The 19,268-nt window shown below is 42.9% G+C and overlaps 1 protein-coding gene and 1 non-coding gene across 2 annotated transcripts in view; both read right to left on the bottom strand.

The window, feature by feature from the left end:
* Positions 1-429: 429 nt before the first annotated feature.
* LOC114812927 overlaps positions 430-19,268 on the bottom strand; it is a 50,986-nt gene continuing 32,147 nt past the window's right edge. Inside the window, exons 3-4 of the mRNA XM_039912446.1 lie at positions 1,019-1,107; positions 430-717 (exon numbers count right to left, since the gene is read on the bottom strand). Coding sequence (XP_039768380.1) covers positions 648-717; positions 1,019-1,107 — 159 coding nt within the window. The 3' untranslated portion in view covers positions 430-647. The remainder of the gene's footprint in view (positions 718-1,018; positions 1,108-19,268) is intronic.
* LOC114812969 lies at positions 16,483-16,620 on the bottom strand. Its single transcript, XR_003760580.1, has one exon. It is a non-coding gene; the product is annotated as a small nucleolar RNA SNORA7 (small nucleolar RNA).

Raw genomic sequence — 19,268 nt, 5'->3', positions numbered from 1 at the left:
TCTTTTTCTTACTTTAATATTTGAGGTTCAGCATTGCTAAATTTTCTTTATAATTTCCTGATGCCCTTGAGAGAAATCAGAGCAGCAAAGGAGGTGGGTGGGAACAGATGCTTTTTAAGCTGTTTCCTGCTTATTACTCTTCCTTGCTTAACAATGTCCTCAGTAGAAAAGTTGCATTAGGTGATGCTGAATCCAAATCTCAGTTTGTTGACCTGTCCAGTTAATTTCAGGGCCCAGCAGTTAGCAATCCCACACACTTGCATTTAGTTCTTCTATTTGACTCTAGACTGTAAATGATGTGCAGGGATTATCTCTATTGCTGTACTGTACTTTCCAAGCACTTAGTACAGTGTTCTGCACTTAGTAAGTGCTCAATAAATGATTGAATGAATGAATGACTCTTTGGAAAGGTCAACTTCCACTCTTTAAGAAAACAAATGTCCAAAATGAAAAGAAATCATGAGGTGCTGCACATGTTCAGGCACACAGTGGTTTCTTCAGCCACCTACATGACCTGGCTGCAGAAAGAATGGAATTTGCAATAAGCAGTAAAATTCATGAAATGTATTAAGGCATTGGGAAATCCGTCCAGCTTTGCCATACTACAACTATGGCAAAACTGATGATTTTTGTTTTAAGTGTCACCGTTACCGAATGGAGGCGTGGCTATTGGTCCCTGGAAGAGTATCACAGAGGATCGATGAAAGGTACTGGTTTCTGTGGAGGGGAAAATTCAGCTAGTAATGCTGTCCGAGAACAATGATGTGATCTTCTCTTCCCTCACAGGGAGCCTAGAAATTTCGGTGTACCAGTAGGATTGCCACAGATAAGTTTAGGGGGGAGGTGGGGAGCTGGTTGAATTCCAGGTCAGGCTTTGGGGCAAAAAGGGGGAGGTGACACCCTCATTCCTGAAAGGAGTTTTTATGTGGGGGCCTAGGGGTGGAATTGAAATGCAGATTTCCATGGCAGAGCTTCAGGCATAGCCATTCACTCCAAAGGCCTGAAAAGGTCATCCTACCTGTGGAAGAACTTCATAGATGTGTCTGGGTTTGCAGGACCTGGGCTGAAGAGTCCCACTATGGTCTCAATGGAGGGAGAAGTTTTTCTCTGGAGGAATAAGAAATTCATTCAATTGTATTTACTGAATACTTACTGTGTTCAGAGTACTGTACTAAGTGTTTGGAAGAGTAAAATATAACAGTAAGACACATTCCTTGCCCACAGTGAGCTTACAGTCTAGAGGAGGAGACACATTAAATAAATTACAGATATGTACATAAGTGCATATTGAAAGTGTAATCGAAATGTGAATGTTAACGGCAGAGCTGCGGAAAGCCACGTGGAACACTTCCAGTTCTACATGCCTTCCCCATTACAACAATCCAGCACCCCTTCCATCATCTAATTTTGCTTGTGAATTAACAGGCTACCCTAAACAATCCATACTGGTCTGGCTCTCTCGTGAGTAGCTAGAAGTAAAATGTATAAATTTAAAATAAAGTTCCCCCTGGTTTGCACAGCACATGGCTCCCTCAACAATGGCATAAAAAGCAGATGAAGGCAGAACAATGTCTATTGCTGCAAAGGGCACATGGAGAAATTCTGCCCTGTGGCTACCAACTCCATTCCTAACTTCCCTCAGCTACCTGGCAATACCTGTTGCTGGTGCCAATGAGATTGGGTGAGTGTGGATGGCTCTGTGTAAACCACCACCACTATTAGAAATCAAGCAGTGGTAGTTATTGAGCACTTACTGTATGCAGAGCACTTGGGAGAGTACTATATAACAGCTGGTAGATGTGTTCCCTGCCCACAATGAGCTTACAGTCCAGAAAAACAACTCAATCACACAATCCTTACCATGAATGGGATTTTTAAAGTTAGAAATATCTTCAAAAACAGGGCAGTTACATGAGTATAATGCTGAATGTAAATCCTTTGCTACTCCTTACATTAATGTCGAATTCCAGCTCTGCCACTTGTCAGCTGTGTGACTGTGGGCAAGTCACTTCACTTCTCTGTGCCTCAGTTCCCTCATCTGTAAAATGGGGATTAAGACTGTGAGCCCCACGTGGGACAACCTGATTCCCCTGTGTCTACCCCAGCGCTTAGAACAGTGCTCTGCACATAGTAAGCACTTAAATACCAACATTAATGTAGTGCATTAAAGTTGCCATCATACAAAGTAGAGCACAGGCAAATGCAACGTGGCTGAGGCACAGTTGGAAAAGCAAAGTAGCACCACACTTGACCAACACCACAACCTCCAGGGCCAGTGGCATTTTCTGAGTGCTTACTTTGTACTAAGCACTAGGGAGCTATAGTCCTGCCTGGCCCTTGAGAGAAGCTCTGAGCAAGCAGAGCTCCATATAACACCCTTTCCCTCCACAATCACTCCTTCCTCCCACAGTCAAACTCCCACCTTTCTTTCCCTGCAGCAGCCACAGGACCCAGGCCTGAGCCAACTCTTCCTGCTGCCCTGCCTGTCCCTGTGGAGGCTCACAGCCCACGGAGGAGCGGGTGGAGAATTGCTGGGACCTGAGTCAACCTGGACTTTGGGGGTGGCTGAGCCCCTGGGCACTGGGTTTAGTGGGCTGGCTACCCTGCAGACACACAGAATCCCTCCTGTTCCACCGGGCATGGGAGTTGCTTCAGAGTGGAGGCAGGATTGGGGCGAAGCTGGGGAGACAGTTCTGATGATGTCACACTTACAGAATGATACAATGGTGTCAGGGATCACATGAGGCTCTGGGATGCATCAGCTCTGGAATCCACACTGGTACTCTTTATTCACTCCACCCTCAGACCCACAGAACTTAAGTCTGAATCCATAATTTATTTTAATGTCTGTCTTCTCCTAAACTGTTAAGCTCCTTGTGGTCAGGGAACATGTCTCCCAACTCTGTTGCGTTGTACTCTCCCAAGCATTTACTACAGTGCTCTGCACACGGTAAGCACTTAATAAATATCATTGATTGAGTGGTGGAATCTGGCCTTGCCTCCAGCAACTCTTGCGACAATTTGTGGATCATGCTTTACCCGGAATAGACTCAGGTCTCATTCTTCCATTATACTACATCCAAATCAGGTAATGAAAATGTGCAAGAGCAGGAGTGACTATCTAAATGCAAAAGGTTAGCACTACATTCTTATTATTCATTCATTCAATTGTATTTATTGAGCACTGTGTGCAAAGCACTGTACTAAGCACTTGGAAAGTATAATTCAGCAATAAAGAGAGACAATCCCTGCCCACACTAGGCTTACAGTCTAGGAGTGGGGAGACACACATTGATACAAGTAAACAGGTTATCCAGGACTCTATAGTTCAAAGGACAAAGAATGAATGCAAAGTGGAAAACATATACTTATGTGACTAAATCAGACTTTGGGAGACAGAAATTCTAGACAAGGGTGGCAGTTAGGAATGGAAAAAAACTGGCAGTTGAGACCAACTAGTCAGGAAATGATTATGCCATCCACACACATTGTAAGGAAAAGGAAGCAGTTACCAGGACCCGTGAGAAGAGATATTGTTTAAAATTACCTCCTTTCAACTCAATAAATGTGGTTCTAAAGTGCTCTAATTTCCTGCAGCTAGCTTCAGGAGACTAGAGGTATGGGAACCTGTTGTTTCTGTATCTCTCTTGACCACAGAGGTATTATGAATGAAGAATAGCTAGAATTAATGGTGCAAAATCCAGAAATCTTTTTTTGATGGTATTTGTTAAGCACTCACTATGTGCTGTCCTAACGAATGTCACTGACTTACATGGAGCTCACAGTCTTAAACCCAATTTTTCAGTTGGGGTAAGTGAGGCCCAGAGGAGTAAAGTAACTTGCCCAAGGTCACACAGCAGACAAGTGGCAGGGCCAGGACTAGAACCCAGGTCACTAGAACCCAGGTCCCTTTAACTCCCAGGCCTGTGTTCTACCGACTAGGCCTCGCTGCTCCTCTAAGTCATAGAGAGGGGATGGGGAATCTTTATTTTATTGGGTGTGCCAGTGTCCTACATTTTGCCCAAGCAGCATCTTTAGTGTCAGTGGGAGAGAGTGGAGGGGAGGGTCACACACAAAGATGAGAAGCGGTGTGGTCTAGTGGAAAGAGCACTGGGACCTGGAAGTCAGAGAATCTAGGTTCTAAACTCACCTTTGCCACTTGTCTGCTGTGTGACCTTGGTCAAGTCACTTAACTTCTCTGTACCTCAGTTACCTCATCTGTAAAATGGGGATTAAGACTGTGAGCCCCATGTGGGACATGGACCATGTCCAACCTGATTATCTTCTATCTACTCCAGCGCTTATGTGCCTGGCAAATACTAAGTGCTTAACAAATACCAGAAAAAAAAAGATGCTCAAAGTTGAAAACCACCTGCCTCTCCTTACTAGTGAACAACTTATTCTTTGCATTTATCCTACTTTTTGAGGCACTCAGCACTAATGGGTATGTGTTTATTCAAACACTTACTGTCTTTTCAAGTATTTTATCCTGATATATTGCTACAACCTGTTTAATCGTTAATCTGCTTGCTCCCACCGTTTGTAAATATGTATACCTGTGCATCTTCCCCCTTTGATTGTTGGCTTTTGAGAGCAGGGAATGAGCTCTTTACTCTCCCACGCACTAGTTCAGAGCACTGTCCATAGTAGGTGCTCAATAAATACCAGTGATTGATTAATTAGGATGGGACCTCTGACTGTGAACTTGAACCACTGGGGTGCCCCCAGGTAGTGATTAAAAATAAAATGCACATCAGTATACTATGTGCTCAGATCTATATTTTAAAAGAGTCCATGCTTTTAGCAGGGATTGGATGGATCTTGTTCATAATCTGGGGCAATTTAGGTCTTTCTCATAGCAGACTGGGTCACTACAACAAGCTTCTCAAGCTCTCTAGACCCTGGTTAGTCAGGAATTTTGCTACTCATGCCATCCCAACTCTGACCTCAGCCCCTGCTACAGATTTGTTATTTATTCACTGGGCCTATGTAGCTATGCTCATATACACTTCATTAATTGTACAGTCATCCTGATATTTACTTGTTCTCCCCCATTAGACTGAAAACTCCTTAAGGGCAGCCAATGCATTTTATACATTTTCAGTAAATTTACCAATCAGCTAATTCAATGATTCTCTACACACACACACACACACACACACACACACATGCACACACGCATGCACACACACACACTGCTCTATAGCTGCAATATTGTGACAGGAAGGGAAGACTCAGGGTAGGGGATGGAAACGGACATCAAGAGATTTAGGTGGTGTTCTGCCACATTTTTCTGGGGTAGTTTTTCTTGAAAGCAACTAGAAATTCAGTTATTCTAAGCCAGAACAGTTTGTATTATAATATTTCCCTCCTACACTGGGGAGATGAGGTGGAAGATGACAGACATGTTTGGTGTCTCAAAGCCAAGATGGTGTTTTTTTCATTGGGGAAAAAAAAACCCCAGGAACAATTTATTACAAACGAGAGGAGAGATTGCTGGTGAAACCAGAAGATTTGTCTGCCATGTAAGTACGTACAGCTTTAGCTTGTGTTCCCGGAGTTTTTAAAAATGCTTTTGTCTTCTAAATTCATTTAGCCTATAGTTCTGGATCCACAATTCTCTTTGTGTTATTTGATCCGCTACAATTTTCACACTTCGCTTCTGTAGACCAGATGTGTAGAATAATACACAGCAAAAATCCCAGCAGCTCATTGCCAATTATTACACATGGAAGTTTATGGATTAATCCTATATTCAGTATTTCTAAAAACAGAAAGAAATTATTTACCCTTTTTCTAAGTATAAATATTATATCCAACTGTATATGGATTCTTGCTGAAGGATGAAATTGGTTTATGAAACTTGAAAGTGCACAAGGGAAAAACCAAATTGCTCTACAGAAAATATGGGGACAAATATTTTCTTCTTATTTTTCAGGTGATTCATTTTATTTAAACCTAGTGCAATATAAACTAAAAAGTGAATTGACACAAACAAGAGTAAACTAATAAATGAAAATAGTGGAGTTATCAATCAGAAGTGTTGGTAAAAAAATGATTTAAACATGACATGGAAAACACTCTACATAATTATTTTTGATTTTTTTAGCCAAATTTAGAGACCTATAAGACAAGTTTCCATTGTAGACCTGCATTTCTAGCACCATTTGGTGATCTCTAGCAAACTTTCATTGGTTACATGGCAGATTAGCTTGAATAAGGAACATTGTTGGGGAGGGGCAGAGGGAGATTCAGAAAAGAGACCTGAGAAATTCTTAAATTCAGGGCCAAATTTGATGGGTTTGCGCCTCTGAAAATAAGGGTTTAAGGTATGTAATGAGGAGTCAACTTGAAACTTAGCATTAATTCAATCATGCACCTGAATTTTTAATGAGAATATTTTTTCTTCTAAATGATATTTGTAATTATTATTAATGGATATTAGTACCATGCTCAACACACACTAAACACTCAATAAATACCACTGATTGTTTTTTTGCTAGCACTGGGCATGAGGCAATGCTAGTATGCCTAATTTATATGACCCCATAGTATCAATTCTTCACCCCCTTGCATCACTTGCTCCCCCCACTTAACCTTTTAACTGCATCTCCCTCTCAAATGTCCCACCCCCAACCCCGGCTCACATGGTTTCCTCAACCAGAAACTCTACCCCGCTTCAAGTCAGTCAGGCCTCAACTCTTCCCATCCTCCAAATCCTCCTGAAATTCATTTCCTCAATTAATTAATTTCCTCAGTTAATTTCCTCCCACTCCAAGCTGTGTCAACCCAACAGCTAATTTTAGCATATAAATATTTACATCCACCCTCAGCACTTACATATATATTTCAACATATAGATTGAAGGAGTATATTGATCTACATATGCTACTTATGGAGTCATTTACTCATCTATTTCACCTTTCCATATTCTTGTTTCTACCAGTTTTGCCCTTGTTCTTCCTCCCAATTCCCATCAGGTTATAGGGACCTTGAAGGCAAGATTATGTCTTTTGCTTCTGTTGTACTCTCCCAAGTTCTTAGTACAGTGCTGTGCACAAGGTAGGCACTCAAAAAATACTAAAGATTGACTGATAGATGGATGAGAGTGGAGAACAAAATTAAGACTAGGAGTGATTCACCTCTCATGACTAAGAAAAGAAATTACCAGATCAGAAGTGTTATCTAGATGTTTATCAGTCAGAGTGCATTTTTCAAGGATAAAGTAGAATGTAGTTCTCAAAGTCTTTAAGTGGAATGTGAATTCACAGAAAGATGAAAAAGCAGATAATCTTCCTGCTAAAAGGACAGGTTTGAGTTTTGTTCAAAGCCAAGCAGTTGTCCTCCTCTGACATAGGATCATTTAAACAGTGAAATGGTCATGCCTACTAAGCACAATCAATCAAACAATGATATTTATTTTGAGTGATTACTGTGTGCAGAGCACTGTACTAAGAACTTGGGGAAGTTCAATGAAACACAGTTGATAAACACACCCCCTGACCACAAAGAGTTCACAGTATAGAGGAGGAAACATACTAATATAAATAAATTAATTAAGGATATGTACATAAGTGCTGTGGGGCTGAGTATAGGTGGTGAATATCAAGTGCCTAAAGGGTAAAGATCCAAGTGCATAGACAATGCAGAAGGGAGAGGGAATAAGGAAATAGAAGGCTTAGTCGGGGAAAGCCTCTTGGAGGAAATGTGATTTTAGTACAGTTTTGAAGGTGGAAAGACTGGTGGTCCATCTTATATGGGTGGGGAGGGAGTTCCAGGTCAAAGGGCGGATGTGGGAAGGGGTCAGTGGCAAGAGAGACAGGACTGAGGTACAGTGAGCAAGCTGGGGTCAGAGGACCAAAGTGTATGGGCTGGGCTATAGTAAGAAATCAGAAAGGTCAGGTAGAGGGAGTGAACTAATTGAGTGCTTTTAAAGTCCAAGATAAGGAGTTTCTGTTTGATGCAGAGGTGGATGGGTAACCACTGGAGGTTCTTGAGGAGTGGGGAATGTGGACTGAACCTCTTGATTGTAAGCTCACTGTGGGCTGGGAATGTGTCTGTGCATTGTTGTACTGTACTCTCCCAAGCACTTAGTACAGTGCTCTGCACGCAGTAAGTGCTCAATAAGTACTATTGAATAAACAAATGAATGAACTTTTTTTAGGAAAGCGATCCTGGTAGCAGAGTGAACTATGGACTGGAGTAGGGAGACACAGGAGTCAGGGAGGTCAGCAAGGAGGCTGATGCCGTAGTCATGGTGGGATAGAGAAGTAGCATAACTTAGTGGCTAGAGCACAGGCCAGGGAGTCTGATGGACCTGAGTTCTAATCCTGACTCTGCCACATGTCTGCTGTGTGCCCTTGGGCAAGTCACTTACCTTCTCTGGGCCTCAGTTACCTCATCTGTAAAAGACAAGGATTAAGAGTGTGAGCCCAATGTGGGATAGGGACTATGTCCAACTGGATTAATTTGTATGTATCCTAGAGCTTAGAATGGTGCTTGGCACATAGTAAGCGCTTAACAAGTACCATAATTATTATAGGGTAAGGGCTTGGATCAGCACAGTAGCAGTTTGGATGGAGAGGAAAGGGCAGATTTTAGCAATTTTGTGAAGGTACAGCCCACAGGATTTGGTGACAGACTGAATAAGAAAGAGATGAGTTAAGGATAATGCCAAGATTAAGGGCTTGTGATATAGGGAGAATAGTGATGTCGACAGAAATGGGAAAGATGGAGAGGACCTGGTCTGTGGGGAAAATGAGGAGTTGTTTTGGACATGCCTAATATGATGTACTGGCAAGACATCGAGGTAGAGCTGTCCTGAAGGCAAGAGGAAATATGAGACTGCAGTGAAGGAGAGAGGTCAGGGCAGGAGAGGTAAACTTGGAAATCATCAAGAAGGGATAGTTGAAGCCGTGAGAGTGAATGAGTTCTCCAAAGGAGTGGGTGTAGATGGAGAATAGAAGGGGACCCAGAACTGAGGGTCGAGGGAACCCCACAGTCAGAAGGTGGAAGGCAAAAGAGGAGCCTGCAAAAGAGACTGAGAAGGAGCGGTCAGAGAGATAGGAGGAAAACCAGGAAAGAACTGTGTCAGTGAATTAAAGGTTGGTTAGTGTTTCAAGGAAAAGGGGGTGGGCCACAGTGTCAAAGGCAGCTGAGAGGTCTAATAATAATAATAGTAATAATATGGTTCGTGTTAAGTGCTTACCATGTACCAAGCAGTGTTCTAAGCACTAGAGTAGATCCAAGTTAATCAGGTTGGACACAGTCCCTGCCCCACATGGGACTCACACTCTTAATCCCCATTTTACAGAAGAGGTAACTGAAGCCCAGAAGTTAAATGACTTGCCTAAGGTCATACAGCAGACACGTGGCAGAGCTGGGATTAGAACCCAGGTCCTTCTGACTCCCAGGCTGGTGTTCTATCTAAGCCATGCTGCTTCTCCCATCCTTCTCTTCATCCTAATCTCTACGAAGGATTAGGAGGGAGTAGAAACCATCAGATTTGTCAAGAAAAAGATAATTGGTGACCTTATCAGAGACAGTTTCTGTGGAGTGAAGGGGGTGGAAACCAAATTGGAGGGAATCATGTAGAGAATTGGAGAGGAAGTGGAGACAGTAGGTGTAGACAACTCACTCAAGGATAATAATAATAATGTTGGTATTTGTTAAGCGCTTACTATGTGCAGAGCACTGTTCTAAGCGCTGGGGTAGACACAGGGGAATCAGGTTGTCCCACGTGGGGCTCACGGTCTTAATCCCCATTTTACAGATGAGGGAACTGAGGCACAGAGAAGTTAAGTGACTTGCCCACAGTCACACAGCCGACAAGTGGCAGATCTGGGATTCGAACTCATGAGCCCTGACTCCAAAGCCCGTGCTCTTTCCACTGCACCACGCAAGGAGTTTAGAGAGGAATGGTAAGAGGGAGACGGGGTGATAACTGGAGGGAGCCATGTAATCAAGGGAGAGTTTTTTTAGGATGGGGTTATATGAGCATGTTTGAAAGCAATGGGGAAAGGAAAAACTATTTAAAACCCCGCCTAGTTTTAATAATGGCAAGGATATTACTCATGCTTCATATCCAGAAAATGTATTTTACTTTTTAAAGTAAATAGTTCTAGAATAGTTCTTGCTTATCTAGAAAAGATAAGTGTATATTTTGATGGTCTGTTATTTTACCAGGTTATTTTACCAGGTGAGAAACTGCCACATTGTACAGTGCCTACTTTTTTAAAAATCCAGCTATCTTTTATCTCTAGTGTTTTCCTCTTTAGTCATCTCATATACTCAAAATAAGCTTTACTAGTTGCAGTCAAACTCTAGTTTTCTGCTCTGCCAGCCACTAGGAAAAGCAAGGTGGAATTCGGAAGCCCAGTTTTTCCCCTTTCAAAGATCCCATGCTTTAGGATGCCGGTTTGAGGAAATAAATCAAATATTCCAAATATTTTCCTTTCCTCTAGGACTCTGTCCAGTGTAATGTGTTTCACCCAGGGTGACCAACAAAATAGTTAATATTAGCGATCACATGCCCAAAATCCTTGTTCTAACTAGCTTTGCCTTTCTCAGGCCATTCTACCTGTGTTAGGTCTCCACTCCTGGCCAATAGAAGAAATTAGACAGTGGGACAATAAGAATTTGACTAACCTTAATCTTGGGCCTACCTTATTCTGCTTACCCCTCCTGCTCCTTCTATCTTGTCTCTTCCTTGTCCCCTGGGAGACCACTGTTATCTAAGATCCAGAGAGTCAGGTCAGACTTAGCTCCCCAAATCCCAGAACCCAACAAATTCAACTTTGACCCAAACCCAAAAGGGTTTCTTTGGTCTAGCCTGAGCTCTTGGACTCAGTATGGAACCCTGAATCCTTGGGGACTCCAGAACTGAACCAAGGTCTCGGTCTCTTTGGAGGGACGCTTCACATTAGACGTTGATTCCCAAGGGCAAAACAAAGGAACTCTGGGTGGGTCCATCTCGACACAGGCCCTTGCTTGTGTCCTTCTGGACAACTAATTGCCTGGTGATATACTGGTAAGTCGAGACAGCCTGGTAAGGAACACAATGGCAATGCTATTGAAGCTATCAAATGTTTTTCCCTAGAAAGGTTGCTTCAGTTAGTTTGAACCCTGGGCATCCATTTATGTTGGTTCTTCCTCAACCTTCTTCAACCAAGGAAAGGGAGACACGGAACCAAAATGGAAAACAGTGCTAAGCTCTGCAAACATTAAACATAACATGGGGCAACTTTTTCATATCCACAATGTTGCCAAGACTCTAATAACAATAATAATAATGCTGGTATTTGTTAAGTGCATACTAAGTGCCAAGCACTGTTCTAAGTGCTGGGATAGATATGAGGTCATCAGGTTGTCCCACGTGGGGCTCACAACCTTCATCCCCATTTTACAGATGAGGTAACAAGCACAGAGAAGTTAAGTGGCTTGCCCAAGGTCACACAGCAGACAAGTGGCAGAGCCGGGATTAGAACCCACATTCATTCATTCATTCATTCAATTGTATTTATCTGTACTAAGCCCTTGGAAAGTACAATTCAGCAAAAAGAGAGACAATTCCTGCCCATACTGGGCTTACAGTCTAGAAGGGGGGAGACAGACATCAAAACAAGTAAACAGGCATCAATATAAATAAATAGAATTATAGATATATACATAAGTGCTGTAGGGTGGGAAGAAGCTGGGAAGGGCAAAGGGTGCAAATTGAGGTGAAGCAGAAGGGAGGGGAAGCTGAGGAAAATGGGGCTTAGTCTGGGAAGGCCCGTTTGGAGGAGGTGAGCCTCCAGTAGGGCTCTGAAGTGGGAAAGAGTGATTGGTGGATTTGAGGAGGGAGGGCATTCCAGGCCAGAGGTAGGATGTGGGCTAGGGGTCAGTGGGAGACAAGTGAGATGGAGGCCCAGTGAGAAGGTTAGCACCAGAGGAGCAGAGTGTGTGGGCTGGAATGGAGAAGGAGGGAATGGAGGTGAGGTAAGAAGGGATAAGTTGATGGAGAGCTTTGAAGCCAAAAGTGAGGAGTTTTTGTTTGATAAGGAGGTGATAGGCAAACACTAGAGATTTTTGAGGAGCAGGGTGACATGATGCCCAGAACGTTTCTGTAGAAAGATAATCCGGGCAGCAGAGTGAAGTATGGACTGAAGTGGGGAGAAACAGGAGGTTGGGAGGTCAGAAAGGAGGCTGATGCAGGAATCCAGTGGGGATAGGATGAGTGATAGTAATAATAACACTGGTATTTGTTAAGCGCTTACTAAGTGCCAAGCACTGTTCTAAGCGCTGGGGTAGATACAAGGTCATCAGGTTGCCCCACATGGGGCTCACACCTTCATCCCCATTTTACAGATGAGGTAAGTGAGGCACAGAGAAGTGAAGAGACTTGCCCAAAGTCACACAGTTGACAAGTGGAGGAGCCGGGATTAGAACCCGCAACCTCTGACTCCCAAGCCCGGGCTTTTTCCACTGACGTGGTAGCGGTTTGGATGGAGAGGAACCCACATCCTCTGACTTCCAAGCCCATGCTCTTTCCACCTTAGCCACACTTACTTCTCTGGGTCCTGAAATGGCCTTTGCAGTCACACATACAATCAGCTATGGAAAATTAAGTGCTCACTATGTGTCATACACTGTTCTAAGTGCTGGGGTGGATCCAAGATAATCAGACGGACACAGTCTGTGTGCTGCATGGGGATCACAGTCTAATTAGGAGGAAGCAGGATTGAATCCCCATTCTACAGAGGAGGAAACTGAAAATGGAACTTTTGAGCGAACCTTGCTTTTCTTCTCAAGTGGAGAAAAATGTTTGAAAATCACTAAGTGGCACCAGAATGATATACCACTGCCGCAAAGATGAGAGGCAATGTATTCATCTTTCAGGGTCAACCATCAAGCCCAGTCAGCATTTATTGTGGTTACTTCAAGTATTTCTTTAAAAACAAAAATATATTTATAGAAAATACACTTCCATTCAAGGGAACAACAGGAAGCTGGCTCACATAAGAATTCCTATGTTGAAAATGAAGCTGGATCAGTAAGATGTTATTTCCCATGTGAATTTACATGGTGGCTTCTCCGTTATACCATTCCACACAGATCTCCCACCTGAGCCTCCTTGCCTTGTGGCTCTCTACGCTCACAGAAGCACAAGGCAGGACCATGCTAGAAACAATCTGGGCACACCCTAAAATGGGCTGCCTCAACAAAGGACTGAGTAGAGGGTGAGAAGAAAAGGGAGAAATAGCATGAAAGATGCTAATATTGTATCGAGATCACTTAGGGCCTGGCTTACAACTAGAGAAGAAACAAGAAAGAGACTGCCTCAAGGCAGAACACAAAATTGGAGATTTGTCGGGGTTGGGGGGTGGGGGTGCTGGGAACACAAAGGGAGATAAGAAAAGCATTGAACTTGCTCCATTTTGGAATTGGATACATGGAAAAAGGGGAAGAATATCTCCATTAGAAGGTAAAAGCAAGGCCTGCTCACAGAGTCCTCCTTCTGGTACTCACCCACTCACATCCTGTAGCACTTTTGTACAGATTTCTAAACTCTGCTGCGCTCCCCAATTATTTATTTTATTAATAATTATTATTATTATCATCATTATTATTATGGTACTTGTTAAGCACTTACTGTGCTGGAGAGGGAAGGCCTTGGACTACTTTTTGCTGCCTCCCCTCTTGCACATCCAGGAAGTTCTCATCCTCAGCCTGTTCTGAAAATATGGGCAAAGGCTGTCAGCAAGGAAGTCAAAAGGTTAGAATCAGCAAGTTGGCCAGTGCATCTCTTCTTCCCAGCTAGGCCAAAAAAAACCCACCAAAAAACAGAGTGCCTCAAAAACAGTGAGGAATGAGGAAAAGGAATTAAAGGCATACCTTTCGTTGCCAAGATACAGAACATACAGCAAATGTTCTGTATCTTGGCAACAATACATACAAAACCCATGGGCTAGGTGCCAACTCCCGTCTGGTAAATATTGGACACCGAGCTTCTGAGTCTGTTGTCAACCACTGGCTTGGCAGCCGTGGGGCTAAGCAAGTGATGGGCCAACAAACTGCAATGGTCACTGGCAGTCTTTGGCCTTGGGCATTGGGCAGTCGCCATCCTCTTAAATGATATTCCTTACCAATCTCAAAAGGAGATTCTTTAGACCTAACCAATGGTCACTTTGCCCATTGGAAGGATATCCTTACCTTATAATATTGTAAGACAAATATAAAAGTGCTATGATTTAATCCACGAGTCTTGAGCATCTGCTGTATGCAGAGCACTGAACTTTGCTCTTGGGAAAGTACAATAGAGGTAATAAGAGGCATAATCTCTGCTTTTAAGGAGTTTACGATCTAATGAATGAGATAGAAATAAAATTATTTACAGATAGGAGGAAAAAAAGAATGGAAATTTGAATCAGTGAATAAATAAATGCTAAGAACAGTAGAGTACATACACATTTATGTGTATGAATATGCTACAAGTGACTGGGAGTGCCTGAGTGCTGAGGGAAAAGTTGGGAGGATATGTCTTTTTAAGGAAGTAGTTTGGAGGCTGAGAGGCAAAGGAGTTGTAGTGATTCCTTAAAATAACCTGCAGTTCCTGGGTACTCCCAACATAGATTAAGGGAAAAGAGGGGAAGGGAATCAAACTACAAATTTTTGAAGGCTAAATTATGTTCCTAGAGTGAGCAAACCATCATCAGAGAGGGAAAAATACAGTTCTACCTCAGTGCCTTCTCTTTAGTACATTCATGTCATAGAGAAAAAGACCTGAATTGAATGTACTGAAACCAGAATTGAATCTTGATTTTTTTTTCCAATGTTCAATTTACCTATTTTTCTGCCAAGATTGTGTTTTATTGCTTTAAGAGTATAAGTCACTTGTGGGCAAAGTCCACAGTTTTTTCTACTTTGTGTTATGATCAGGTTCTCAAACATTAGATAGGAAAATACCTGCTTATCTGACAAGTAAACTAGGCGCCTCTGTGCACCTGGGCAAATTGGATATTTTTGAGGGGCCATTAAAGCTCTCAGGACCTTAGAAGTGAGGTTGAGTAAATTAATCCTATAAAAGCATGAAGTGGAACCTTGGGGCCCTGAAAGAGTTCCCCAAAGAGCCCAACTCTAGGAATTGTTTCCTCACTGAGAAATAGCTGACCTAGTAATCATCACTTCTCTCTACCCCGGCCAGCTGAGTGACCTTGGACACATATCTCTCCCGTCTCCAAACATAATGTGAAAAGAGAAATATACGTACCTTCTCTTCCCCTCCCAGGAATGTAGTGGGAATTCTGAGATCCTTGGAAGAATGGCATGCTATAAATGGGAGGTTGCTGGTATTGTAAGTCAGAATATTGTTTCAGCTAGCAAGACATGTGATCCCGACTGTAGAGTCAGCATGGGACTACCTTGAAAGACTAAGCATTCTTTGGAGAAGAAACAAGAAACCACGAAACAACACTAGATAAGTATCCCAGGAGACTGAAGGGTTTCCCTATCCCCATTTAGGAGCTCAGGATAACATTCTAGGAAGGCCCATGTAATTACTAAACCTGGGCTGGGAGCCACTGAGCCGGGACGTTACCATAAGTGGGTGATTCCTAAAGAGAGGCTGACCGGAGTAGAAAAGATGAGTGCTTCTCATTTGTGAGTGAGCGAGGTCTTTGCAACCAAACGATTTCTCGTTTTCATAACTCTGTTTGATTAAGGAATTAATAGGAGGAAAATAGAGACGAGAAGACCACGGAAAGCAGTGTGGTCTAGTGGATAGAGCAGAGGCTTGGGAATCAAAAGAACCTGGATTCTAATGCCAGCACCATCACTTATCTGCTATATGACTTTGGGCAAGTCATTTAACTTTTCTGTGCCTCAATTAACTCATCTGTAAAATGGGGATTAAGTCTGTGAGCCCCATGTGAGACATGAACTGTGTTCAACTTGATTAGCTTGGATTCATTCATTCATTCAATTGTATTTATTGAGACCTCACTGTGTGCAAAGCACTGTACCAAACGCTTGCACTGAACTAAGCGATCAATCCCAGGGCTTAGTACAGTGATGGGCACATAGTAAGCATTTAACAAATACCATATTTTTTTAAAAAAGCATAAGCATAATTTAATGTGCCCCTTCATTAAATTAAATTATGCCCCTTCGTTATTGTATATATAAAGTAACAACTGACAGGGATTGTGCCCAACCTGATTAGCTTGTATCTACCCCAGTGTTTAGTACAGTGACTGGCAACTTGTGCCTGACCACTTGTCTTATCCTATGCTGTTGAGTCGTCTCCGACCCAGAGCGACTCCATGGACACATGTCTCCCAGAACACCCCTCCTCTATCTGCAACTGTTCTGGTAGTGTATCCATAGAGTTTTCTTGGTCAAAATATGAAAATGGTTTATCATTGCCTTCTTCCACAAAGTAAACTTGAATCTCCACCCCCAACTCTCTCCCTTGTCTCTGCTGCCCAGCCCAGGTGAGTTTTGTTTTGTAGCAGATTGCCTTCCACTTGCTAGCCACTGCCCAAGTTAGGAATGGAATAGGTATGCCTCTGCTTAACTCTCCCTCTCGTAGCCAAGACTAGCAGAGTACTGGAAACTCTCCAGGTGCCATCCTGAGAGGGCCCGACAAGAAGTAAGCGCTTAACAAATACCATAAAAAAAAAAAAAAGAAAAAACTGGATAAAAGACTGTGAGTCTCTCCCTGCGGTTGAGGAAATCTTTCCTGCAGTGAACCTGTTGGGTCAGCTGGAGTGAGAAAAGGATTAACCTGCAGAGAGACAAATGTAAATAGATCATTAATTACTTGGTTACCACTGTTTTTCTTAGGAAATCCAGGACGCCCCCTAAAGAACAGGGAGCAGTGGCACACATAAGTGATCTATGTGCCTACTATAAGACTATTAGATTCAGCTGGAGTGAAACCTTTGCCAGTCATTTTCTGCTTTCAATCTATTAATGGTATTTACTGAGTGCTTACTGTGTGCAGAGCATTGTACTAAGCACTTGAGAGAGTACAATATAACAGAGTTGGTAGACACGTTCCCTGCCCCCAAGGAGTTTACCATCCAGAGGGGGAAGTAGACAAAATAAATTACGGAGATGTACGTACGTGCTGTGGGACTCAGGATGGGGTGAATATCAAGTGCTTAAAGGATGCAGATCCAAGTGCATTGGTGACACAAAAGGGAGAGGGAGTAGGAGAAATTAGGACTGAGTCGGGGAAGGCCTCTTGGGGGGAGATGTGATTTTAATAAGGCTTTGAAGGCAGAGAGAGTGATGGGAAGGGGAAGGGAGTTCCAGGCCAGAAGGAGGACGTGACCGAGGCTTCGGCGGCGAGATAGACGAGATCGAGGAACAGTGAGTAAGGCTGGTGTTAGAGAAGCGATGTGTTCGTGCTGGGTTGTAGTTGGAAATCAGTAAGATAAGGTAGGAGGGGGAGAGCTGATTGAGTGCTTTAAAGCTGGTGGTAAGGAGTTTCTGTTTGATGTGGCACTGGCCTAAAGAGAAGGTCCACTGGATTGCCAGCTCCTTGAGAGCAGGGATCATGTCTACTGCCTCTACTGTACTCTCCCAAGAGCTTAGTATAGTGCTTTGCACACAGTAAGCATTCAATAAACACCATCAATTAATTGATCACATTTTGTTCCACTGAGTTTGAGGCTTATGTGAAAACTGGTCCTTGGGTATTGATGTGGTAGACTTAAGTAACAAAGGTCAATGGAAGTAGATCATTTATTATTATGCGGTTTCACTATCAATCAGGCTTAAACCCAAGGAATTTTTTAAGGAAGAGGAAGAGGTATTTGTGTTATTTGGGGGAAATGCTAGCTCTTCATTAAGAAGATGACACTAATTTCTTAAATCAAATGTATTTACTGAGCGCTTGCTGTGCTGAGCACTGTACCAAGCGCTTCTGAGAGTACACTATAAAAGAGTTGGTAGACACATTCCCTGCCCACATCAAAGCTTACAGTATAGAGGCTTCTCTTTAAAGAAAAGCCCAATAAGATTGAAGGGAACCATCTCCTTCAGTGGGAAGACAGAGCAAAGGCTTTTTCCACCTTGTGGGTATAGCCATTGGAATCAAATGAGTTCAACATTTTCACAGAAAAGAAGACGAACTTTGCTTTTCATCTGGCCAGAAGGTGAATAGGCAAATAAGAGTGGAGGTTACCTCTGGACACTTTTCTAATTCCTAAGGGATGCCAGAAATATTGAGGCTTTTTTAGCCAACCCTAGGCAAAATGTAATCTTTCTTGTCCCTTAACCCACTCTAACTTGTTTCTTTTCCCAATCAATAATGGGAATTAGCAAGACAAATGAAAGAGCTCTGGCCTGAGAGAGGATCTGGGTTCTAATCCCATATCTGTCACTTCTGTGCTGTGAGACCTAGGGCAAGTCACTTACCTTCTCTTGGCCTCATTTTCCTCAACTGTAAAATGGGGATTCGTTACCTGATCTCCCTCCTACTTAGACTGTGAGCCCCAGCTGGAACAGGGACTGTGTCCAGTAATAATAATAATAATACTAATAATATGGAATTTGTTAAGCGCTTACTATGTGCCAAGCACTGTTCTAAGTGCTGGGGTAAATGTAAGGTTGTCATGTTGTCCCACTTGGCGCTCACAGTTTTACAGATGAGGTAACTGAGGCACAGAGAAGTTAAGTGACTTGCCCAAAGTCACACAGCTGACAAGTGGTGGAGCTGGAATTAGAACCCATTACCTCTGACTCCCAAGCCCGTGGTCTTTCCACTAAGCTATGCTGCTTCTCTATGCAATAAACTTGCGATAAACTCAATGCGATAAACTTGTGTCTATCCCAGCACTTAGAACAGTGCTTGATACATAGAAAGCACTTAACAAATAGCCTAAAAAAATTAAAAAAAACTAAAAAATAGGTGGAGGGATGGGGGAGTTTAGAACCCAGGGCTCAGTTATAAAAGGTAGCAGGAGGGGACATGAAGACCCTGCCCTGCAGTGAGAGCCTCAGAAGCAATCAGGAGGACAAAGGAAACTTGGTCAAACTTAGTAAGAAAAAGCTGCTTTTATTGGATTTAGCTTTAAATCCAGCACCAGATACCCTTATGTTTGTCTTTGTTGAGAAATACTGTTTGTACAGTACCTTGGGCTGGGCTCTGCTTTAGTATGAGGGGGAGAGCCCCTTCAGGTAACAGCTTGAACCCTCTTACCCCACAACAGGACGGAGGACAAACGAAAAATAACAAGATCAGGGAGGCTGAATTGAACTTTCACAAAGAGGAAGTGAGG

Source organism: Ornithorhynchus anatinus, chromosome 6, assembly GCF_004115215.2.
Source record: "Ornithorhynchus anatinus isolate Pmale09 chromosome 6, mOrnAna1.pri.v4, whole genome shotgun sequence".
Classification (NCBI taxonomy): Eukaryota; Metazoa; Chordata; class Mammalia; order Monotremata; family Ornithorhynchidae; genus Ornithorhynchus; species Ornithorhynchus anatinus.
Note: the sequence above shows the minus strand (reverse complement) of the source record. Positions and strands in the feature narration are given on the sequence as shown.